This window comes from Prinia subflava, chromosome 2, assembly GCF_021018805.1.
Source record: "Prinia subflava isolate CZ2003 ecotype Zambia chromosome 2, Cam_Psub_1.2, whole genome shotgun sequence".
Classification (NCBI taxonomy): Eukaryota; Metazoa; Chordata; class Aves; order Passeriformes; family Cisticolidae; genus Prinia; species Prinia subflava.
This window is the reverse complement of record NC_086248.1, coordinates 77,452,185-77,477,604: the sequence shown is the minus strand read 5'-3', so window position 1 is coordinate 77,477,604 and position 25,420 is coordinate 77,452,185. Positions and strand designations below refer to the sequence as shown.

The following is a 25,420-nucleotide window of genomic DNA, read 5'->3' as shown; positions in this document are numbered from 1 at the left end:
AGGCGTTATAAAAGGCTTTAAAAAGCTTATTAATCAGCTAGCAATTCCATTTTCTCTGACCCTCAGAAAAGAACAGGGATTGTCAAACCTGAAGACTGATGATGATTTCAGAATACATGTTTAGCACTTGAAGGGCTTCTGAAAGAAAAGCACTTGTTAGTGTAGGTTTGAAATGATCCTTGCTTGTTGTGTACTCCTGTACCTGTGTTTTGCATGTCTCTTGAAATAGATAAAGAATAAGCTTTCAGGGGGTGGTGACAGCCCTTCCACAGTCTTCTGCAGTTAAAAAAGAAAGCTTTCCTCATGTTAGATTTGCCCAGGGAAGCAACAAAAAAACACTCATTGTTTTCAGGTCTGGTATGGATTTTGGAATTGAGGGCACCTGCCCAGGAGATTGGCAGTGAATTCACTGCAGTAAAACATTTCTCTGAGCATATGTTAAACACGTTGCATATTTTTCCTGACTTGCTTCTGTTGAAAGTGGTGATTTTGTGACTGTGAGCCCTTTGCCCCTTTCTAAACTAATTGTCCAGTAAGCTGCTTGCTGCAGCATTGTGCAGGGAGTAAGTCTGAAACATCTGCCTCTGGCTCCATTTACATTGGTATGGCAAATAAGGGGATTGTAATGAAATAATCCTGGAATACTAGTGGCGTCTTTCCTGCGGTAGAGCAACTGTACTTGCTTCAAAAAGCTGTAGAAATTTAGTGACAAACTAACATAGTTAGTTAGTTAAACCGGGCTGACAAAGGGCGAATTCAAGAGTAATGTCTTAACTGATGGCAGTTTTGGTGTTTTTCTCTTGCAGCTAGTGAGAGAGTGTAAAGAGGTTCTGAAGGGTGGACTCTTAATGAAGCAATATTACCAGTTCATGTTACGGGAAGTGTTAGATGACTTACAAAAAATTGATTGCAACATTGACTCTTTTGAAGAGGATCTGCATAAAATGTTAATGGTAAGCTTCAAAAAGGAGCGTGCAAGTAAGTGTATTAATCTGAGTACTGCTAATAGAAATTTGTTATCCCTTTTAGGGCTTTTTGCCTTTTTTTTTTTTTTTCTTTCCCTGCTTTGGTATAATTTTATTGTTTTAATAAACTTGTAAAGGTAACAGAGAAGCCAGTGCTGTTTTAGCAATCCTGGGTTTTGTTCTGTGGTATAGTATACTTTTAAATTGCCTGTATTTACTAAAAATGGTTCATATATAGAACTGTAAATTCCATGAGTTTGAGCTAAACTTTTAGTAATCTTTTAATATTGAATAAAATAATGATTTTTTGACTAACATTATACCTTACTGTATTGGCATTGCATTAATGCATAATTGATATGCATTGTTTTTAATGTGTAATAATTGTTGCAATTAGTTAAAGAAGTCTCTTTACACTTGGCCTCTGAAAGATAGGGGTTGGAACTGGAAGATCCCTAAGGTCCACTTCAACCCAAAACATTCCATGATTCTATGATCTTGGCATTTTTACAGTGTAGTCTGAAAATACCTGAAACTAATAGAAGATACCTTAAACATTTTTGAGGAGGGATGTTATGAATTATTGAAATTAAACAAATTGCAGATAATTTTTTGCATTCAATATAATCCTGAAGGGCAGATGGTTGAAGAAAAATTGAACTTACCTGGATTTTTTATGTTGATTTCAAACAATAGTTAATTAAATAAAGGTGAGAGATAAGACTTGACATAAAGGAACACGAAGTGTAATGTAGAATCTCAGAAACCTTTTCATGGCACTTACTGTATCCAGGAGGATATGTTTGGATAAAACCTTTTGACGTAGTGCAGTTAATAATAGGTTTAGAGACTATTTTTCAGCAGTTCAACTTTAAAACCTCTGGCTACTGTCAGTTTTCACTAATACAATAGTAAATAGCAGTACAGCAAGCAAGGTGGTCAACATGCTCAGGCAGGTGTTGTGGAGATGTAGAGTTGAATACTTGCTGAGCCGTAAATTGAACCTTTTGTGTGAAACCATGGAGCTCATTTTCGGTTGGAGCAAATGAAAATTATTGTAGAAATACCTTCTAAAAACTGTATAATACTGACTTTATTTGTTGATATGAGAAGTTCTGGTCCTTAACACCTTGTGTAACAACTCTGTTTACATTATGTTTCCTTGTTCAGGTGTACTTTGATTATATGCGAAGCTGGATCCAAATGCTGCAGCAGTTACCTCAAGCATCTCACAGTTTAAAAAATCTGTTAGAGGAAGAATGGAATTTCACCAAAGAAATAACGCCTTATATAAGAGGGGGTGAAGCTCAAGCTGGAAAACTATTTTGGTAGGTTTTATTTAATTCCTCTGCTATGGTGTTGTTTTATACCAGAGGGGTATTCAAGTCAGCACTTGTTTGGGGTTTGCAGATGGGCCTTCTTGAGATATCATTAAGCAGTTGGTAGTCTTTGTGAATGTATGGATTATTGCAGTGGCTGTAGGTGTAGGATGCAGTAGGTCCAGGTGGCTTCTGTGGGCCCCAAGATGCTACTTGTTTCTGTATGTGGACTGGGTAACAGCTCTCTTGCATTAAGAAAGAAGAAATTTAAGATGCCATGCTACCTCAGTAAGACTCTGAAGTTCCACCATTTCTGTTGCTACAGTGATATTGCAGGAATGCTGCTGAAATCTACAGGAATATTTCTAGATTCTGGGCTACAAGACAGTTGTGATGAGTTTTGGGCCAGTGCTGATGACAGTACTGCATCAGATGAAATCAGGTATTAAGTCTTTTGCCTTAATAATAACACAACACTTATATATGCTTCTCTATCTCTGACAGCTGCATAATGTATTTTATTCCTTAGAATGCAAACTTGGTAAATGTAAGGGTTCACAGACTGTATCACTATATTTATGTGTACAGTATTAATGAACCATCATTTTGGTTTTTTTGAAGCCTAGTAACCTTCTCTTTAGTTTAGGCTATGAGAGGTTGTTTATGTAATGGTATTTGAATTAGATTTTTATATTCTTACCAAAGATGTGCCTATGCAAGTTCAATTTATTTGTCAGCTGCTTGCAAATATTTATGTTCTTTTTCCTAACATACATGTAAGTAATTATTTTAATGGCTGTATAAGTGTAATATGATTTGTTAAAACATTGTCATTTCATTTCTGCCAATGTTTCAGGAGGTCTGTTATAGAGACCAGCCGAGCACTGAAAGAGCTGTTCCATGAAGCTAGAGAAAGGGCCTCCAAAGCTCTTGGTTTTGCTAAAATGCTGAGGAAGGTAAGTTAACAGAGTCTCCTCTTATTTATATGATTTAAAGAAATTTAGTCTGAAAGCATATTTCTTTGTTTTGTCATTATTTGTAGGACCTTGAAATAGCAGCAGAATTTGCGTTGTCAGCCCCTGTGCGAGATCTTCTGAATGCTCTGAAAACAAAAGAGTATGTGAAGGTAAATTCACATGGGTGATAAGGTTTAGAGGCACAAAAGTGAACTGAGTATGCTAAGCAAAATGTCAAATATTGGCATGCTTTAGTTTTTTAATGGGACATCTATATTTCAACATTTAAAGTGTTGTGTATTTAATATTGAATTGTGGTAGTCAAATTCTGTACTTGTGTTTGTATAACACGAGTGAGAATGCTAGTCTATGTTTTGGGAAATTAGTGTCTTAATTCCTTGTTTTTCCAAAGATTCTCTTTGTGACTGAGGAAAAGCCTTTCTGTTTAATAAAGCTTAGTAGTGAGTGCTATGAAACAAATGCTTTCAAGTCTGTAAGGTAGATGGGTACACGTTTGAGTAGATAATCTCAGACTATAGACCTGTGTTTTGCTTATGTAAAGCAACAGTATTATAGTGGAGGTCTGCTTTAGCAAGCTTCCTAGAGAGTACTAAGGACATGGGAAATACAGGGACTCTGTTCCAGAGTAACTGTTGCTAGAATACTGTTATACAGCAAAAGTAAGCTAAGCTCTCAGTGCTCTATATTTACTGCAATGCAATGTCCCACATTTGTGGTTTTGCAAAATTCCTTAAAAATTCATAGGTCAACAAGTCTTTTTTGTAGTTTAAGTAACTCATTTGCTTCAACAGATCAAAAGTATTTGGATCTGCTGTTCTTTTTCGTCCTTCCATACTTTTAGTATATACATAATTCACAGTTGGGAAATAATGCACTAACTTTTTAATGACATAATTCATGTTAGATTAATATAAATGTTTACTAAATACAGAAAAATGTTTAAGGGAACACAAACAAGTTCATAGGAGAGAAGTTCATAAAGGGTTGTAAATACATGGATAAAACAACTGCCTCAGCAGGGGCCTGGTCTATGAATTGTTTGAGTTGGAAAATAGCCAGGGAAATCAGTATATTTACTTTAAAAAATATTGTCCCCCAAGTATGTAGTCTTGCTGCTTTAAGATACCATATTAGTTTTAGTAGATCTTTTAAAGATTGTATTTTTTTCTTATGTACATTTTTTGAAGAAAAAATTGTGTCTCATATTTGAGACATCTGTTACACATGGGTTAAATGACACACATTTTGATAATGAGCACTATATATTGGCCCTCTAATATCATGTAGGGAGCCTGAATTTTTGACAGCCTTTTCAGGCAGATGCTCATTAGTTTTGGGAAACTAGTTTAGCTTTTAGTAACAACCATCTAGTATTTTGGAGTGACCTACAGATTATAATGGTTTTGGTTATAGAATATGTCTGCTTAATGGTAGAAGTGCTGAGTGCAGTGTTTTATCTTAGCTTGATGACATCACAGTCTGAAAAGAGAGAATTTAAGTCCACCATGAGTCAATTATCTCATGTCAAGTAAAGATACTGGCTATTTTACTGTTTTCACAGTCTGCTTCTGATGCCTGGCTTGGTTGAAGTATTGCTACCAATTTGACAGATATAATTGGAAGTAATTTTTAAGTAGTAGCAGTAGTATTTTATTAAAAGAGAATGCTCTAACTGGACTTAATCTAGCTTTTATGAAAATAAAAGAAGAATAATAAGAAAAGAAGAAGAATAACAGTTACTTTTTTAGACAGATTTTTTTGTGTACTCTTTGTTTTTTGTAGTCATTGAGAAATGTATGAATTCTGAAAGAATTTTTCTTATAATACTCTTTGTTGAGTAACTTACTTTTTAAAATATGTGTATGTATGTTTTATACTCTTGTATGCGTGCATGTATGGTGTGTATGTGAAACTGGAGTTCTTTGGTAACAAGATTCCTTTAGAAGAATATGTGGAAGGATTAACTTGAAGAACACAGAAAAAGTCACTGAAAATGGTGATCCAGTGGATATCAAAAGAAATAATTTATAATGCATTTTGACTTTCAGTGCAAAAAACAGTTGACGGTATCTTGTTAGTATGTATATTGTACAGCTTTTTAGGATGGAGAGTCTTCCTGTTGCTTAAATGATACTACCTATTTAATCTTTTTTATTTGTCATGAAAGACAGTGAGATTCACTCATTCAGTGTATTTTTTTTTCCTACAGGTCCAAATCCCCGGACTCGAGAGTTTACAAGTGTTTGTACCAGGCAGCATTGCGGGGGAGAAGTCTGTGATTTTGCAGCTCCTCAATGCGGCTGCCGGGAAGGATTGCTCCAAGGATTCAGATGAGCTCACGTACGAGGCCTACCTGCTGATGACCAAGCACAGTGACAAAGACCACGAGGTAGATGACAGCTGGAGTGCGTGGGAGGCTCAGCCAGTCAAAGTAGTGCCACAAGTAGAAACTGTTGATACGCTGCGCACCATGCAGGTGGGTTTGGTCTTGTTCCCCCTCTGTCATCTCCACTCTTCTGTGAATGCCTATTCTATCAGATTAACTGGAGTGATGCAAGTGAAGCATGTGTCCTTTTATAGGTAATAAAAAGTTAAATTCAGGAATAAGTTTGATTCTTAGTTGTGTTAAATGCAGATACAAAATGGATTGTATCATTTCCTGGCAGGATCAGTCTCCACAAATGTGCCTTTTTCAGAGTTGTACTTGTATAATAGAAATAGTTTTAATATCTAGTTGGGTGTTCAGAAGGGTGGATAAGGCTTGAAAGCTGAACATTTTATTAAGAAGTTACCAGTCTCGAAGACCATGTGATGGTTGTGTGCTTTCCACAGACTGGGGCATGAAACCAGTTACTCTTGATCTTGGAGGAATTGGGACATTTAATGTTAAATTTCTCTGGAAGTTACTAGATATTCAGCAGTTCTGCAGGAAGAAATGTTTCAAGTCATACTTTCCTTCTTCCCAAGCCAACAGAGTTTCCCTGCCAGCAGTTAAGCTGCACTCTGACAGCTGAGCCTGCTCCCTACCCCTTGTGTTCTCATATCCTTCATGTTAAGCTATATGAATTTTCCTTTTGGTATGTCATGCAGTTCCTTGGATCCCTACCATAAATGGGCTGTACCGTCCATGAAGAGAGTGACTTTCCATGCCACTGAGCCTGACCTTTGGCATTCAGAGAGTTTTAGCAATTACAGTTGAAAAAGTCATTCCTCTACATACTGCTGCTTTTAATGTGCAAACACGTTGTTTCTTGTTTGCCTGTTGTTCCAATTGAACAATAAAAACCCAGCCTTTGATTTAGTGCTTGGAAGTTCTTTGGACTTTTCAAAGTTAGTATTTTGTTCAGAAAATGAAAACAGCAATAAATGAAAATTGGTTTGCAAATGATTTCTTCCATTGTAAACGTACATAAAACACTATCTCTGTGTGTTTAGATGTCTGTAACACTTACTAGGATTTTTAAATCCAGGATCGAAAGATTAGGAGATAAAAAGTCCTTCAGAAAGATTCTGTCTTTAAAAAATGCATTTTGATTGCAAAGTAGAGAAAATGTAAAGTGTTAAATACTAAAATCAAATGAAAGAATCTCATCAGCACTAACAGAATTTTGAGCATGAAATTAGTCTTTGGGGAGGAGAATTGAAAATCAGGATGAAGTAGGTCTTGTTTTGTGAGTAACTTGTAGATGCATTGTCTGTAGTTTGAAATCAGCAGAGCTTAGTATGGCAGCACTGTCTGTGACTGTATGCTTTCATAGACTTGTGCAATATCAGAGCTTTTGTCCTGAGGTATGTTGTGTTTCTTGGATAAAACCTCGTTGTTTGTGTGATGGTTGTTATTTCTGTCTACTTTGAGAAAATACAATTATTTTTGCTTACCTGTTGCTTTTTTGTGTATAGCTAATCTGAAGGTAATTTAATTAAGTGTTTCCCATATTTTTCTGAAGTGAACAGGACCATATTCCCCATGAAAACTTGCTGTGGCATTTACCCTAATGGAATGCTGCTCATTAGATGAGAGTTTGAGTTGAATTGCCAGCATTAAGCTTTTCTGTGTGAATTTAGATTTTCATGAATAGTGACAATACATACTTTCGTGCATTACAATTTAAAAAATAACTGATGGGAATTTGGTGATATTGGATGTATTTTTACAGAGAGGATTTTCTTTATAAGAAGTAGTGGTGTCTTGTGTTCTAGGTTGATAACCTCCTCCTTGTAGTCATTCAGTCTGCCCACCTTGTGAGTCAGAGAAAAGCTTTCCAGCAGTCTATTGAAGGGCTCATATCTCTGCACCAGGAACAGACATCCAGCCAACCGATCATTGCCAAAGCTCTACAGCAGCTAAAGGTAAGTAGGTTTGGATTATCTATCAAAACTGATGATGCTTTGCTCACTGACAAGTAAAAAAGTGGAAGAAAAATCGATTGCAAAGCTAATTGCATATTCTGCAATTTTAAGTTATGTGATAGTCCTCTATGGACTTTGCTTTCAGTACAATTTCCACTCTTTTGCAAATGACTTGTGAACGTGTTTTTGAGCTATATTGGTGTAATAATTTCTGCATTGGGTAATTGAGAAACAAGTCCGTAATGCAGGTGAAATACCATAGCAACAGAGTGAATACCTCTTTGGGTAGCAGCAATAATGAATTGAAAGAAAGTGTATGATTTTCTAAAACCAAGTTCTCTCAAAATCAATGATCAAAGCAAACAACTTTTCTTCCCGTATTTGAAAATGCAAAAGTGGCTAGTCTCTCTGTTTATTTTCCTTTGGATTTGGTGTGGGTTTTTAAATCTTTGCTTGTTTTGTGTGTGTGTTGTGGGTTTTTCGTATTTGTTTGTTTTGCTTGATGAGTGTTTTCTTTGAGTTTGTTTGTTGGGCTTTAAGTGGCAGTATCAAGTCCCTGCATTCAGTAGAGGTTGTGTCCATATACCAAGGTGAAAATAGAACCAAAGGCTTGATCCACGCTATAGGTAGTAGAACTCATTTTTTTCTTTCTTGTCTGTCTAGTTTTGCTTGGATGTTTTTGTTTGTTTTGTGGTTTTTTTGTTGGTTCCCCACTCACCTTTTTGCTGTCTTTGTTTTTAAGGTTAATCACATGCAAGCAAACTTTATTATAATACTTGAGTTAATTACAAGACTTGCTTCATGCAACTGCTGGAAAATATTTGTTTTTCCAAGACTGAATGAATTTTTGTGGCATTATAGTACCTTTTCATTTAAAATAATGTAATTGTTAGATTTGTGTTTGCCATATATTCTACAGTTGACAAGACTAAGTAATATTTGGATGCCCCCCATCCCTTTTTGTTGTTACTCAGAACGATGCATTACAGCTATGCAATAAGATAAGCAGTGCCATTGATAGAGTTGATCACATGTTCACATCTGAGTTTGATGCTGAAGTTGATGAATCTGAATCTGCCACCTTGCAGCAATACTACCGGGAAGCCATGATTCAGGGTTACAATTTTGGGTTTGAGGTAAGGAAACAAAAACCAATTGAAATTTCTGCTTTTGCATTGGTGCAAATAAGGTAACTAATAACTGTGGAAATACAAAGAATTTATGTAACTATTGAATTAATTAGGTTGGAAAATACCTTTAGGATTATCAGTTCCAACTGTTAACTCACCACCACCAGGTCCACCATGAACCATGTCTACATCTACACATCTTTTAAATAAACCCCTCCAGGATGGGGACTCAGCCACTTCTTGTGGCCTGTTCCCTCTTCCAGTGAAGAAATTGTTCCTAATATCCAATCTAAACCTCCCCTGGTTTAATTTAAGGCTGTTTTCTCTTGTCCTAACACTTTTTACTTGGGAGAAGAGACTGACACCCACCTCACTATAACCTCCTTTCAGCTAGTCGTAGAAAACAATAATGTTGCACCTGAGCCTCCTTTTCTCCAGGCTAAGCAGCCCCAGCTCCCTGAGCTGTTCCTCACAGGACTTGTGCTCCAGCTTTGTTACCCTTCCCTGGACTAGCTCCAGCACCTCAATGTCTTTCTTGTAGTCAGGGGCCCAACACAGTATTTGAGGTGGAACCTCAGCAGTGCCCAGTGCCATTAGCACCCCATTCCTGCTGGCCACACCATTGCTGATACAGGCCGGGATGCTGCTGGCCTTCTTGGCCCCCTGGGCACATTGGATCGTGTCCAGCCAGCTGTCAGCCAGCAACTTCGTTGTTTTATCCCAGGCATCTTTCCAGCCACTTTTCCCCCAGCTTGTAGTGCTACGTGGGATTGTTGTGACCTGGCATTTGACCATGTTGAACCTCACACCATTGGCCATGATCCAACAGTCCAGCCTGTCCAGGTCCCTCTGCAGGGCCTTCCTGCCCTCCAGCAGACCAACACTTGCATTCATTTTGGTGTTTGTGAATTGACTGAGGGTGCCCTCGATCCCCTGGTCCGGGTCATTGATAAAGACACAAAACAGGACTGGCCCCAAAACTGAGTCCTGGGAAACTCCAGTAGTGACTGACTGCCAGCAGACTGACTGACAACCACTCATCACCACCCCCTTGGCCTGGCCATCCTGCCAGTTTTTTTACACAGCAAACCATGAAGCTCTGTCCAGACCACGAGCAGCCAGCTTCTGCAGAAGAATTCTGTGGAAAACAATGTCAAAAGCTTTACTAAAATATAGGTAGATGACATCCACAACCTACAACCTTTCCCTGATCCACTAAGTGGCTCACCTTCACATAGAATGAGACCAGGTCAGTCAAGTAGGACCTGCTTTTCACAAACCATGCTGGCTGGGCCTAATCTCCTGGTTGACCTGTTCTAGATAATCCATAACCTTCAGACTGACAGGTCTGTTGTTTTCTGGATCCTCCTTGCAGTTCTTCATCTAGATGGGCCTCACATTTGGTAATTTCGAATGAACTGTGACTTCCAGTTTTAGCAGAACATCATAGAAAAATGTGTTGCCTCAGAAATTTTACATGAGAATAATTGAAAAGTAACAGATCAATCTGATAAATCTGTTTAATTAGCAATGCCTGGAAATCTAAAAAGCTTTTAAGAACTTGATGATTTCAGGTATAGTTTTGTAAGCTCTGCTGCTTGGCAGCATTTTAGATGATATCAGAATCATTAGGGTTGGAAAAGACTTCCAAGATCAAGTCCAACCTTCGACAGAGTGCCACCATGCTCACCAAGGGCCATATTTACTCATTATTTTAATACTTCCAAGGATGGTGACTCTGCCACCCTGTGGTTTAACTTACCTTCTAATAGTTTTTCAGCCTAAAGTAGCAAAATACTGTAACATGAGACATTCCTTCAGAGTTTATGGTGGTTCTTTGATGCAGTGCAAACTTTGGAGTTCTTGCCTTAGAGTGCAAGCATTCAAAATGTTATGTTTGGATGCTTTAACTGTTTTGCTATTTGATTCCTCTGGGCTTTTTAAAATTTTTTAAAGACTGTGTTATACCCTAACATACTTTTAGGATAGTCTTAAAAGAAATAGCTGGTATTTGTTTAATTTTTCATGCACATAGATAACTTTTTTATTCCCTAATGTTACTGCAATATAACTAAAAACAAACACTACTTTGCAGTTCAATCTCTGGTTACAGAACGAAGTGTTTATGTAGGATATTTCTTCAATGATATGTACACTGTTAAACACCAGCGCGTGCCTGATACACACAGAAAAATGCAGTATGGCTCAGTACTGCCTCTCACTGTAGCATATTTTGTATAATACTTTTCTTGATTAATTTTTTGTCTATAAATAGGCAACTGCTTGCATAAAATAATTTTGTCTAAGAATAGGATATGACTATTACCATACTGTAGAGTTTTGTTAGCTTGCAAATACTCCAGTGGATATTGTTCTTAATATGTGAAAAGTAATCTCTAGTTTCTTACAGTACCATAAAGAAGTTGTTCGTCTGATGTCTGGAGAATTCAGGCAGAAAATTGGAGACAAGTATATCAACTTTGCCCGAAAATGGATGAATTATGTGCTAACAAAATGTGAGAGTGGCCGAGGCACTCGACCGAGGTAACAGCCAACTTGTTACTGCCATGGTAGTTTTTGGTTGAGCTGAAGGGTTGGGCTCAAAAAATTGGAGTAAATGAAGTGACATCTGGCTGGTGGCCGGTCACTAGAGTGTTCCTCGGGACTCAATTTTAGGGCCAGGTTTTTTTCAATGTTTTTATAAGTGACCTGGATACAGGAGTTGTCTACATACTAAATAAGTTTGCCATACTGAATTAGGAGGAGACATTGATTCCCTGAAGGGCACAGAGAAAACTTGATAGATTGTGAAGGCTAGACAATAACCAACCTTATAAAATTTAACAAGGGCAAGTGCCAGATTTTGCGCCTGGGGTGCTGTAACTGGGTGTCCATATAGATCAGAGGCCAAGAGATAGGAGTGCAGCTCTTCAGAAAGGGAACTCAGGGTTCTTGTTGATTGTAAGCTTTGAGTCAGCAATGTGCCCAGGTGGTGAAAAGGGCCAGCAATAATCCGAGGTGCCTTAGGCACAATTACCAGCTGGAAGGAATGATTGTACCATTGTGCTTAGCATTGGTGCAGCCTCACCTCAAGTAGTCTGTGCGCTTTTGGGCTCCACAATCTAAGAAGGACATAAAAATATTGCAGGTCTAAAGAACAGCAGTGAAGATGGTGAAGGGACTAAAGGACAAGAGGTAATGAAGAGTAATTAAGGGTACTAGGTTTGCTCAGCTTAGGGAAGAGGAAAATGAATTACTGTCTGCAACCTCTTCATGTCTTCTCTCTGGTGACTGGACAAGAGGAAATGGCTTAAAGCTGCATTTGGGAAGGTTTGGATTGGGTATTAGGAAAAAGTTCTTCACTGAGAAGTGGTCAAGCACTAGAAAAAGCACCCCAGGAAAATGGTCATTCCCCCAGGCCTGCTGGTGTTCAAGAACCATTTGAACTGTGCTCTTAACTTCTGTGCTGCCCTTTGTGGAGTCAGAAGTTCAGTTCTGATGATCTGCGTGTGCCTCTTCCAACTCAGGATATCCTGTGATTCTATTTGTGTTTTGTAGGTTGCAGCTGTTAGTTCAAGTAGGTCAAAGAGAGGCGGCAGTGAGGGACAGCAGGTGGCTGAAGACACAACTCACTCCAGCCAAGTTACTCACTTTACCAGTCTAGGCCATGAAACCACTGATGCCCAGTCATTACTAATCAGATAGTCATGAAATCTTTAGTATCCTTTCAGTCTTGTTTCAGAAAGGAGACCTCAGGCAGGCATTGCAGTGCTTTGACTTGTTGCTCTGAAGCAAATTATGGTTGAGGTGATGCTGCTGTTCGGAAGGTAGCATGTGTATGGGTGTAGATACATAGCATGGCCTGCTGATCTTATTTGGCAGTGTCCATGCTAAAATCAGTCTTTGTCTGAATATAACGGGATAAAAGGTAACATTTTTATATTTTATATATAAAACCTGGTTTTTAAATGAGGATTTTATTGAGGAAAAAGAACTAACTATTATTTACTGTTCTTGGATGTGGCTGAAACTCTTAATAATATCTTTAACCAAAGACTTTCATTTTCTGTCTTTTCTTTTTCTTTTACATAGATGGGCAACTCAAGGTTTTGATTTTCTTCAAGCCATTGAGCCAGCATTTATTTCAGCTCTCCCAGAAGATGACTTCTTGGTATGGATAAGTTTTTCTGCTGATGTTTATTTGTAAATGCTTGTAAAGCTATCAGTGTATGTTTTGCAGGGATATTTTTTATAAAGCAACATCTGAACACTGATGCTGCTGTTGTATATCACTGATAATACTCCTATCTCTTCTCTTTGTTAGATTCTGGAAAGAGTAGATTTGTGACTGTTGCCAGTAGTGGTTTCAGTTTGCAGACAAGTTGCTGATACTGTTTTGGGAGGTCACCTCCCTTTGTGTCTTGCAAAGCTGGCAGCAGCTCTCTACAGAGATTTATAGTTAGCATAATGAATTTCTAAATGTAAGCTTCTGATGAGGCTTAACTGACACCCAGAGTTCACCTGTGGATATGAATACAAAATCACTGTCATTTTAAGATTTTTATTTTCAAACTGTTCCAACCTGAAACAGACTTTAAAGCATCTTTCTTTTGTTTTTCATTATGAAAAAACAGTAGACTAAAGCTAGCTTTTGTGTCTGCTCTGCTTTCCTCCTTTTCCTGTTCTGAGGATTAATTTCTCTGATCTTGGTACAGTACTACAGAGAAGTGAAAGCACAGTTGCCACAAAATAGCAGAATGTGAGTCTCAGCACCTCTTGTTTTTTACTGATTTCAAGATGTGTTATGAAATGCCAACCACATTAGTCTTGCATAATACAGAAAATATATGGTTTAGTATTTTTTTCACTTGTGTTTTTATCAGGAGCTCTGTAGCAAGTTATGTGTTAGTCCTGCATTTTTGTGGCTGGGAAGGCTTTGTCTGCCTTAATGACAGGGTAAAGCTGGTATTTGGAATACACTCATACTCTAACTTTAGGAAGTAGTCCCTCAAATTCTTCTGCTTTGACACAGTTTTTGAAACAGACTTTGAAGAAGTAAGGGGGAAAGAAAGGGAGGAGCCCAAAACCTAAACTGCATTTTTGAACTCTCTTCTTTTTAAAACTGGATTTCAGCTTTGGTCATCACTTAATTAATTTGGTCATCATTTGATTAATCTGTATAGCACAGGTCACAGTATTTTACCTAGAAATGGTAATCCAATCCTGATCTCTTAGATACTACATTGTATCATGGAAGAATGATGGTCTAGATTTAGAGCTCTACATTTCAAGATGAAATTCTAACTCAGTCTACATTGGGTAAAATATCCCAGTCTCATGGTCATCACTTCTTCAGTTTTATAATTCTGTTTTTTCTTAGTCCTTGAAGTTTCTGGTCTTCACTAAGTTTTTGAAGTTCTAAAAGAAATTTTGGCTACACTGAGTGACTGGCATTTAGAAGTGACCTTCATAGCAGCTCTACCAAAGAATGTAATTTTACTACTTTGTGAAGATACATTATATCCCTGGGGTTCTGACAAGTAAATTGAAACAGAGGAAGATTTAATAACTGTCGAGAATTACAAACCTATTGAATTGTATACTTAATAATTTGGCTCAGATTGCCTGAGGCCCAGTTCAGTGATTTAAGTTTTAAAGTACCTTTCATGAAAGTTTTGATAGCTTCATGGGTACATAAGGAAAGGGTATTTCTTTTAATATGCAGGGCTTCATATTTTTTATTTTAGATTTTCATTTTGAGATTCAGGCCATCATATTGTCACTCAATTTTTTTAGGTTTCTTCTCGGGATGTGGAGAGGGAGAGCAGAGAAAGTTGTTACAGGTTTATCTAGGAAATGTGATTTTGGTTATATTAACAATGAATATTAAGTTCCAATACCTTTATATTTTGAAATGTTCTTTATGATATGTCATTGTTCAGTTCTTACAATTATGTAATTTTGACAAGGACAAAAGGCAAGGCAAAACTAAGATTTCCTAGCTTTAAAAAAATCAAGTCAAAATGCTAATGTGGATCCAGAAGTTTTATATAATACGTAGAATATAGAGGTGCTTATCTGACAAATTACATACTTGAACAATGTAATTTGTTACACTGTGTAACAAGTGTTGCTGTGAGCTTTGTCACATGACCATCAACCTTCTTGTAACAAAACATCACAACTTTCTATGTTTGTCTTTCCTAGAGTTTACAAGCTCTGATGAATGAGTGCATTGGCCATGTTATTGGAAAACCTCACAGTCCTGTTACAGGTTTGTACCTTGGTAAGGCAGAAGTTACTGGCATTTGTTCTGGAGCTTTGCTGCTGCTGTCACAGAATTTTGATTGTAAAGTGCTTTTAAAATGTGAGAAATACCAATAAAAGTATTTGCAATCTATTTGTGATTGTTAATGTGAAACCATTATTGATGAAGTGTAAATAAGTGGTAGTTTTACCAAAGAAATTTCAAAACTTTATTCTTTCTTCTGATTTTGTCCTTCCTGTGAAGTCTGCAAATTTTATAGGAAAGGGCTGTGTTGTTTAAAGATTAAGTAAAGAAGTGATTTTAACTTTAGGAAGGCAGTTGCAGCTCCCTCTCCCAAACTTTCATTGTGGCACTGCAGTTACTTACACTTTGATACCACAGATGCTTTTGCTTCTAATGGACTTTATATTATCAAGTACACACGACTTATACATGAGGGCTGTATAAAACAGTTCTCTGATATAAAATATGGCATAATGTAAAAGACATCTTTATAGATATAAATGTTGATATCATTAGAGTGAAATCAGCATATTTGATGATGCATCTTGAGAAAAGAATGTTTCATCTGCTGTGTGCCTTTTACGCATTCCTTTCTCAGCACTGTTTCTGTCTTCATCCTCCCAGCTCCATTGACTCGTTTATTTTTCAAAATACTTTGTCATCTTTTTTATCTCTCTCCTGGTGTCCATGTCCTGGGCAGGCTTGATGATAGGAAGACATGTGGGGAGGGTAATCTCTGCTGGAGCAGAGCAGGTTTTCCAGTTTTTCAGGAAAGCTTGTTTTGATACCATTTTGATGAGAAAGTCTTATAGCTGACAAACCTTCTGCAATGACAGTCAGTCAAAGAAGCACAGTCTAAAATAAAATTTACCCAAATTCTGTACAGCGAGGTAAAATCTGTACATTCACTTTCAGTACTGCTGTTGAGAGGGAGGCCTGTTTTAGGTGAATCACACCAGCAGGAGGATGCCAAATTATTGAAACTCATACGGGTGCTATTGCAGACACTGCAGATCACACAGACTAAATTGCTTGCCAGCTTTTGTCTCAGAGGCATGGGTGACACAGATGAGTGGTGCAGACTTGAACAGCAGTCTGAAACTTTAATACATGTGAAATTTAACATAAACTGTATCCTGGCTGCAGATATTGCAGATACCCATTCCTATCTCCTGATCAGAAGAAAAACAAGATTTCCTAGTTACATTTGCATACCACTTTGAAGGACTTAACTCCACTGTAGTCTTTATCCCTTTTCCCAAAGCTGAGGATCCAGTTGTGTTCACGCTGCTGCCTCTAGACACATAGCTGTGTATCTCCTGGTGTTTTACCTTCTCTTTTTGCTTTGTGAAACAACTGGTGTCTACCTGGGTAGGTTAGGATCTGCCTGCTGGGTCTCCTGCTACCGTATTGCCAATTACAGCAGGACAACCTGGCTCTGCCCTCTTTTGCTTGCCCTAGTAGAGGAAACAAGGCATAAACGTAGTTCCCTGAGAGGAACCTAGCCTGGCAGAAAGTACTAGCTCATGGTTTGGTGGGCAACCAGCTGTCTTGAGATGTGACTGCCACAGTATTTTTCTTACTGTTCAAGGAGGAGTTAAGGGCAGATGGTGCAGACTGCTCTTGGAGGCACTGAATTAGTTAGGCATGAAGACAGTGACTACTCATGTAGGTTTTGTCCTGTCCATTTGGGCCACTTCCTTGGGGCATTAGTCATGGGGGGCATTAGTCTGGGTAAAAACTAATGTCATGTGTGGGTTTTTTCCACAGCTTAATTTGCTTTCAATTATTGTCTGAAAAAGCTTAATTCTTGTGGAAAAGAACATAATCTTGCTCTTTGGCTTGATAATTATTATTTGGTTAATATTTATTTTGCAATAAGATTAATTTGTGAAGTAGAAATAATGAAGTTTTTATAAAGTATGTACACATTTTCTAATTGCTAGCTTTTAACTGTACAGAGAATTTTCATTATTTTATGGATGACTTCAGTAATACAAAAATACGAATGTATTAATATGTACAATTTATTTATTTATTTATAGTTAGAATAATGTGTATTTTTCCTAAAGGATAAGAAAACATGTGCCAGTTCACACTTAACTCTGGATTAAAACAAATAGGAATTTGTTTTAATTTTGTGTCTTGAATAAATGTGATTTGTTTTGTGTTTGCAGCTGTTCATCGAAACAGTCCCCGTCCTGTAAAAGTGCCTCGGTGCCATAGTGATCCACCAAATCCTCATCTCATCATCCCCACGCCTGAAGGCTTCAGGTATTGAGCATTAGTGCAGCATTTTTAACTGTTTTATCCTCTCCTGGCTATGCTGAATGTCAGTAAGTGAAACACTTTTTTGTTCCCTTTGAGGGCAAAGCAGATAGAAAAAATTAGCATGTAATTGATCTAGATTTTATTGATGTGCTTTTAAGGACAATACAAGTTTCCTTTTCTTGGTGCTCACCCACCCCCCTTTCTGCTGGTGCATGTGTTCTCGCTTTGAAGTAATTCTTATCCCCATTATCTTTCCTGAAACCAGTGTTTCAATGTGAAAAGCTTTAACTCAGTGAAAACTGCTCATTAATAAGACTTTTATTTCCTTCCACACTTCGAATGCCTGCCTAAGCTCCTGTGGCAGTGCATTCTGTAATTGACATACATGGAACTTAAAAATCTAGCATTCTGAAATATGGTGGCATTTCTGCATCATTACCAACCTGCTGAGAATTAGCTTCAAACAGTGGATCTTTTCTTCTGCCTTTGAAAGAGTTGACGTGAGAGATACTGCAAAAATATTTTAAAAAAATTTCAAAATAAACATCGCCATGCATAAATTTTACACAGAGGGCCCTATTTGTCAAGAATGTGACGACAGCGAGAAACTCTACAGTTGACATTTTTTTCAGAAGCCACTTGGCTTTGGCAGAAACTAGTGGTATTCTAAAGATTTGAAGATTTTTATTTTGAGGATTGATAATTTAACCCTCCTTATTCCCCTCAAGGGTCTCAGCTAGCTCAGCCCTTCTCAGGCTTAGGAGGATTATATCAAGAAAGACAGGATAAGGATTCAAAAGAGGCTCTCACCCTTTTCTGCAGATCTTTATTCCAGGATGGTGTCCCAGGAGAGAGAGAGAGAGGACGATCCCGGGGGACAGGGGTCTTTTCTCAGGGTTTCTGAGGGAGGGGCGAGCTGGCACACAGCCAATGGGGTCAGAAGGGGAAGGAAGGGTCAGACTACATGACAGGAGTTCCAGGGGTCCCTGAGGGAGAAGAAACCATTTCCCCAGGGGGATGTAACAGAGGATTATTATTATTGTATACATTTGCAGCCACAAAGCTTCTGAGACCCAGAGTTATTCCACATAAATCTTTCTGCAGTTGAAAAACTCCTAAAATCAGGCATCATTATACACAGTTCAGTATTTTGTTTCTAAAACAAACTTTCAACTCCATACATTTTTTAAACTGTTTCCTGAAGTTTTTCTTCTTGCCACAGCACGCGGAGCGTCCCTTGCGATGCGCGGAGCCACGGCAGTGCTGCTGTGAGTCGCCCCGCTCCCGTGGGGAGCGACTCTGCCCAGCCCAAACCTCTCAGCAGTGCAAATGAGACCAGGTAGCTGCGCTCCGTGGTGTAGCAGACTCATCCTCCCCACATCACCCACATAACTGTTCCCACATACATCCTAATGGATCGCTCGCACCACGCTCCCCCCTCCCATCGTGTCGTCCACTGGCTCCTTCATTCATGTTCGGCTTGAGCAGGATCACGTGTGTTAGAAGCTGATGATGGACCACTTTCAGATCCAGAATGCCTGCACAGTGTGGTAGTTAGAGCATGCAGTTCTGACGTAGATTGCAGATTTGCTCAGTAAAATGTCCATGCAATGAACATATGCCAGTCAGCTCATTGCTATAACTTCAGTAAATAGTTAGTACTGATAACTAACACTTAGAATCATAGAATCGCTTCCACTCAGGTAACTGCAAGATACAACTAAGCGCAAGAATTTTCTCTTTTTTTTTTTTTTTCCACTTTAGCTGATAGTTTTGGTATTGTTGTCGTCCGTCATAAATATTTTGAAATACTTGATAGTGGCAAATGCAAAATTAAACACATGAGGATTTTTTAAAATCGTTTCTTGCTACACCTTTGGCTTCTTAGGGTGGTGCAGAATAAACTTAATATGAAAGAAACTATTCTTGTATCAGGATATGTGACAGAAACCGTGTCTGTACCATCACAAGTGACTTTTTTTTTTTTTTTTACGGACCTTTGTTAATATCTTTCTTGTTTTATGACCTTTGATTTGGCTGTTAAAATTTCAGACTGTTGATATTTCTTTTTCTTGTATTACAGTCAGACCACTGACATATCTCCCAACTTTATTTTACCTTCTTTTTCCCCTGTACCCCTGACTGTGAAATCCCTGCTTTTAACCCAGTGGTGTTACCTTAGGGTTTAAAAATAGCTTTTTGGATTCTTATTTCTGCTGCAGGGTACTGAAGGTTCTTTGGGATAGAAATTTGTGTAAATGGATACACATATCTGACTACATCACACAGCTGGTAGAGGAAAAAAAGAGGTGGTGAAGGGACAATAGATTGATGGTGACCAAAGCAAACTTGAATATAACTTGATTAAGAATTGTTTTGTAGTAAATAATTTTCAGTTGTGAGCCAGCAGACTGTCATAGTTTGATTTGTTATCAGATGCATGGCAAAGGCATGCATTAAGCTGTTAAGAGGGAAGTAAATTGCCCCTTTTTATATGCAACCTTTCCTGCAAGTTTTTTCAGTTTATTGCAGGATGTGCCTTGCACCCTTTACAGTAGCCTCCAGATGTACAGCTTATGAATTTGGGCCTTTTTTGGTTGAAAATATGTCTTGAAATTTTTGTCATTCAGACATAGACATTATTTGTCCTTCATGCCTCTGTTTTAAGCCCCCTCATAAAAAAGACAGTAGGCAGTAGTCTTCAGCATTTGAATAGCCCTTTCAAGTAAGCCACATCCTAGAGAATTTTCACTGAGAGGTTCTGGCAGCTTTATAAGATGACAGTGGGATGGATAATTGGTGTTTTTCAAAGACTTGTATTTTTCTTAGAGTTCTCAGCTTTTTTTCTGAAACCATTTTTCTGATGGTTCATAAAATATCCCATGAGCTTGGGTTTTTTTGATGCACTGTCTGGATTTTTAAGTAGAGTTTAATACCCTGTATGAGCTAGTAATAATTTGAAGAAAAAAAATCTATGAAAGCAGAGACAGAGTTCTGAAGTCTGCTGGGTTATTTTTGGGGATTGTGTTTATTGAGGAAGGCAAAATATTACAATGCAATATATTTCTACAGTTTTTTTTGTTTGTTTTAGTATAGTTAAAAGAAAGTTGCAAACTTTGATGCATTGTAGTCTTAATTATGAATTTTGTTTATTTGTGCTCCAAAAGAGAAATGGAATCTTTTGGTTCATTGAAATTTTTTGTGGTTTGGCAAAATGTGGAGTCCAGTGCTGGAATAGCACAAAGACAGAAACTTTGTACGCTTTCCAGAAACTCTTTAGACATTTAAGGCGTGATTATAAGCATTAAATATCTTTGAAAAGTTGAATGTAGAAACTTGGTAAATCAATTGAACTAGGCAGTGCATAGTGCACAAATGCCACCATAGTTCTAGTGAGGTTTTTCTTAATAACAACAATCAAAAGAAAAAAACCCAAAACAAATAGTATAACTAGAAATTAAAAGCCAAAGCACAAATATTTAGTTGCTTACATTGAGCTTTCTGATATTTTATATTTACACTAGGTTTATGTTTATAACCTTTATAGATGGTCAATTTTTGGGCTGACTGTGGTTATTATTCATAATGTTCTTATTTATCCAGAGCTGGAGACAAAATTATCAAGCATTCCTCTCCTTTACTGTAATTTTTGCCTAATAATATACAGACTTTCTGGGTCAGTAAAAGGTGTGGGTGCCTAAGATGGGCCTGAAATGGGGTTTAGGCACCTGCATTCAAAGCTGTGATGCTTAGGCCTGTTCAGCTGCTGCCTCCTTTTAGAGGTGGTGTAGCTTTGCTTGTTTTTTAAGCATTTCTTGCATCAGTAATTGTTGCTCTGTATATGCTGAGAGCCACTTTAGCCTTCTTGCTCGTTAAAACTTCAACTTCCTGAAGAATAATGAGGATTTTCACTAGTTTAGTTTCAGTTCCAGCTCAAACTTATATAAATCTGGTCGGGCAGTAGTAGGAAATGCAAAGCAAACATTGCATGGAGAACATTTGCATGGGAATAGGTTGTCTGTGGTTTTGGCTTCTGTTCTCAAGGTTGTAGTGGTGGTTGTTTTTTGTTTGTTTGTTTAACTATTTTTAGGTAATATTCAGATACAATTTGGAAACAACTATGGGTGTATGTGCACCTTGTGATGCAAGGTATCTTTCATCTTTTTGTAGTTGTTAGCTTTCAGTGAAGGATTTAAGAATTTTGCCCACTTTTCAGTAACATTTAGCTCATACCTCTAAAGCATTATGTTTAAGGAGACATCAGTCACAATTCTTCCCCATCAAACTTTAAAAATGGAAGGGGAGCCTTTTCCAAAGAGGTAGAAAGACTTCAGCAAGGAATTTACGGCTCTGAAACAAGTGGACTGATTGTTGTTAGGAGCTGGAGGAAGGTGCCTGAAGACCTAAGAATTTAAGTCTTGTTTCTCTTAATATTGTTTTCCTTTCTGTTCAGTTGTCAGTAATCTGGCTCTTACTCTGAGGTGTCTGATTCCACTCTGTGCTGTCCAGAAGAACTGCTGCCTCTAAGGGATCAGGCTGCTGTCATTTAACAGTGTCTTTCCTGTCAGCCAGCTTATGTTTCTTTCCACTAGTTCTGACTTCATGACTATGGACTATGACTGTATTTGCAGTGCACTAGGCACGTATGAATTCACTTACTGCCTTTCATCTGATGATCCAGCTTACAGTATCATCCAGCTGAATCACTTCTGATTGCATAGCCAGCCCTGGCACAGGCTGCATCCTGCAGCTGCTGTCTTAGCACTAGGTTACAAGTCATGAAAATGAATTCTGTTGCTACAGGCAAGAAACTGTTTGAAGTAGTTTATGCTTTGTAAGCTTAGGGCTTTTTCATAGAGAGGCATAACTAAAGTCATCTAAAAAGTCTTCATTTGATGGAAAAATCATAGAGAAGTTTTTCTGTTTACCTTTCGGCATCAGTTTTTCTTTCACGTTGTTTTCATGGTTCCTATCCTAGGTTTCAGAGGTTCTGTCTCTTAAATTTGCAGTTGAATTAGTGTTGCACTAAGTAAATACTAATGACAAGCTAATTAGTATGATGGCTCTTTTTAACAGGGGTTCCAGTGTCCCTGAAAATGATCGACTTGCTTCAATAGCAGCTGAGTTGCAGTTCAGATCCCTTAGCCGTCACTCCAGTCCCACTGAAGAGCGAGAAGGTGATTGTCACAGTAACAAATTGTGACCTGGATATGCAGATGCTTTATGTCATTAACATATTTCTCTCTGTTCCCAGTTCTTACCCTTTTCAAAATTTCTTTTCACCTCATTGCATTCAAAAATCTTAGATTTTTAACTTGTGGGCTTATATGGTCAGAGTCCTTTTGTTCTCAGATACATCCACTATGCTCTTGCCATTCCTATTGTTTCTGAATTGTATCTGAAGGGATTTCCTGGTGCTTTACTAAGTTCCAATGTTCAAAATGAAATTAGTAATATGATTTCTGAATTATATACCCCATTTGATAGTAAATTTTGAAACTGTTAATGAGGTAGGAACTGGATCCATCAGAACAGGGAGGTGTTTTCTGTCCAGTTCTTTATCCCTGTAGTATTTATATTACAAATACATGCTGTTGTTTGAATCCTGGAAGAATGGACAGGATGTGTGACTTGAAGTCCTGATCAGGGCTTCTCCTTCAGGTTTCCCCAGCCCCTGTATATGTGGGGTAAATATATATATATATATATTTATTGCAACAAATACCTTGAAAGATTGCACAAATTAAAAGGAAATACAAAGTATGAGGCAAAATAGAGCTGATATTGTGGTCATCCACACTGGATTTCATAGAGAGAAATGTCTTAAAAATTCGTATTAAAAAGTGTGGGAGATTTTTTTCATCTTTGTTAGTTTTTAAGCAAATGTTGAAAATATTTTCTTCCTCTTGCTTATTCAATTTTTTTTTCTGTCTATATGAAAAGGAAGGTGGCTTAGGTTCGAATGAATACAAATCTTATTCTAAGAAACCTTAGAAAATTGTTTCCCTACAGATATCTTGCATATTTGATTCTGAGTGCCCTGGCTTGAAGTGCTTCCCTAAGTTTTGGAAGGAGATCTCTGTTTCTATATAAATGAAATTCAATTTTATAGCTTGTTTTCTAAAGAGAAGTCGATTTTGATTTCAAGAGCATATGTTGCTATACACGTAGGGTGTAAGATCTCAGCTTCTGCTGAAAATAGTGGCATAGTCCTTAATAGGAGCTAAAGGTACTTTTGTGCTCACGCTGTTATTTCTCTAGAGCCGTTGTATCCAAAAGGAGATTCCAGTGGTTCATCCCGGCGGAGTTGGGAGCTCAGAACGTTGATCAACCAGACCAAAGGTAGGGGTTTAGGAATCACTGTAATGTAATGTCTGTTAGTCCAGTGCTGTACTGAAAGGTTGGATTTTATTGTAGATTGTGAAGAGCTTGTCACAGCTTTATATATATAGGAAGGAGGAGAAAAAAACCCCTGATTGTAGGTATAGGATATTGCTAACAGAATCACAAGCTGTACTTTTTGAGGTAGGAGTAATTAAACTTTATAAAAGTTAATTATTTTCAGTACCTGAAAGGTACTAGCAGTGTTGTACAAAACTGAGTTCATTTGTTACGATATAGAAATTGCAGAAGTTTGCTGTCCCTATTCAGTGCCCAATTGTGACAGTAGGAAGCACTTCCTCACTTCCCAAGATCTCTCCCCAGTGTGGGATTTTCTTTTTTTGGGTGCCTAATAGTGTGTGATCCCACACTATTTCCTAAATTTAAGGCTATTGGGAGGCCCGTTCCTCTCTCTCTCTTACTACTGATTTTCATGAAACTGGAAATAAGTTGATTCCTTCAAACACTCCTGTACTGTACAGGTTGATACATGAAGCTTGTTTACATGTATTGTGGCAAACATGAGTGTGAGGGTAGAACCTCATGAAACACGGGAAAAACATTTTTGTCACATTGGAAACTGGTCTCCTTATTTGTCTTACACAGAACATAGGCAGAATTACTAATTCTTGTTTTGAAATCTTGAAGTTGGAACATAAATACTGAAGGCATTTGAGTTTGTTTAAACCCAAAAAGAAGAATGAGGGAAAACTTGAAAATTTCTAGAAGAATGCTGTAATGGCAACTGGTTTTACTGTCCACTGTGAATTCTTACTCTTTTAAACCAAAGAATTCTTTTAAACCAAAGATTTTGGTTTAAAATCAGCAAGGCATATTTAGTATAGAGGAAGTAGTATTAATTGTGAGTAGAGGAGTAGAATATATAGTTGGGGAGTATCATCTCCATCCTTTGGAGGCTGCCAGGTTAGGCTACTGGTGTCAGCAGTGACAGGTGTATAATTTTTGTGCTTTACTAGGAGGGGATGAACTAACACAGCCCTGAGATTCACTAGGATGTGGTTTCGTGATAAGAATTGAGAGCTGTTGTTTTTAATACCTCTAAATCTTTGAAATAACAGATGCCATGGGTCTTTCAAGAAACCTCACATATTTCTGCAGAACAAAACCTTACCTGTCCTTCTTTCCTTTGTGCTTTTATGACCCTAACATATTTCTGCTACCAGAGGTTAGTTACAGGTCAAATGCAGACAAGTGTGTTGTGTTTCATAAATGCAATTTCCTCGAATCAAGTATGAGATGATTAGGAAAGTACCACTGTTCTCATTTTACCTTGGTTTTGTATGTGATTGTTAAAATGTCTTTTTCCTTTCCTACATCTTAGACTCACAAAATAGTTTTCTTTTAACTCTGGTTAATTCATGTGATATCAAAAGATAACAAAATATAACGGTGAATATTTCGCAATCAAGGAAATTGTTCATCACTCTCTTTAGACACTGCTTCTAAGCAAGCCCCGATGGAAGCTGTTCAAAAGTCTGTTCAGTTGTTTGAAGAAAGGAGATACCGAGAGATGAGAAGGAAGAACATCATTGGCCAAGTTTGTGATACACCGAAATCTTACGATAATGTCATGCACGTAGGTTTGAGAAAAGTGACTTTCAAGTGGCAGAGAGGAAACAAAATTGGTATGATCCTTATACTTTCATTTATCTAGCTAAAATACCAAACTTAGTGTTTGTGAAGGAAATCAAAGACTATCTTAAAAATCTTCAGTCTCTGCTTAGGTATCATCAGC

General features: G+C 37.7%; 1 protein-coding gene across 4 annotated transcripts in view; it reads left to right on the top strand.

The window, feature by feature from the left end:
- Window positions 1-25,420, top strand: part of MAP3K4 (mitogen-activated protein kinase kinase kinase 4) — a 64,987-nt gene that overhangs the window by 25,448 nt on the left and 14,119 nt on the right. For 2 of the 4 annotated variants that reach the window (XR_010079370.1, XM_063390634.1), the window contains exons 5-19: window positions 807-953; window positions 2,136-2,293; window positions 2,610-2,726; window positions 3,141-3,240; window positions 3,327-3,410; window positions 5,471-5,737; window positions 7,462-7,611; window positions 8,586-8,747; window positions 11,152-11,285; window positions 12,834-12,912; window positions 14,949-15,027; window positions 17,190-17,286; window positions 22,360-22,460; window positions 23,545-23,625; window positions 25,119-25,310. Coding sequence is in view for 3 of the 4 variants with exons in the window: in XM_063390634.1 (XP_063246704.1) it covers window positions 807-953; window positions 2,136-2,293; window positions 2,610-2,726; window positions 3,141-3,240; window positions 3,327-3,410; window positions 5,471-5,737; window positions 7,462-7,611; window positions 8,586-8,747; window positions 11,152-11,285; window positions 12,834-12,912; window positions 14,949-15,027; window positions 17,190-17,286; window positions 22,360-22,460; window positions 23,545-23,625; window positions 25,119-25,310 (1,948 nt within the window). In the remaining variant the exon portion in view is untranslated. Of the gene's footprint in view, window positions 1-806; window positions 954-2,135; window positions 2,294-2,609; window positions 2,727-3,140; window positions 3,241-3,326; window positions 3,411-5,470; window positions 5,738-7,461; window positions 7,612-8,585; window positions 8,748-11,151; window positions 11,286-12,833; window positions 12,913-14,948; window positions 15,028-17,189; window positions 17,287-18,505; window positions 18,623-22,359; window positions 22,461-23,544; window positions 23,626-25,118; window positions 25,311-25,420 lie in introns of all 4 variants that reach the window. The other 2 variants (XM_063390636.1, XM_063390635.1) reach the window with 2 other exon arrangements.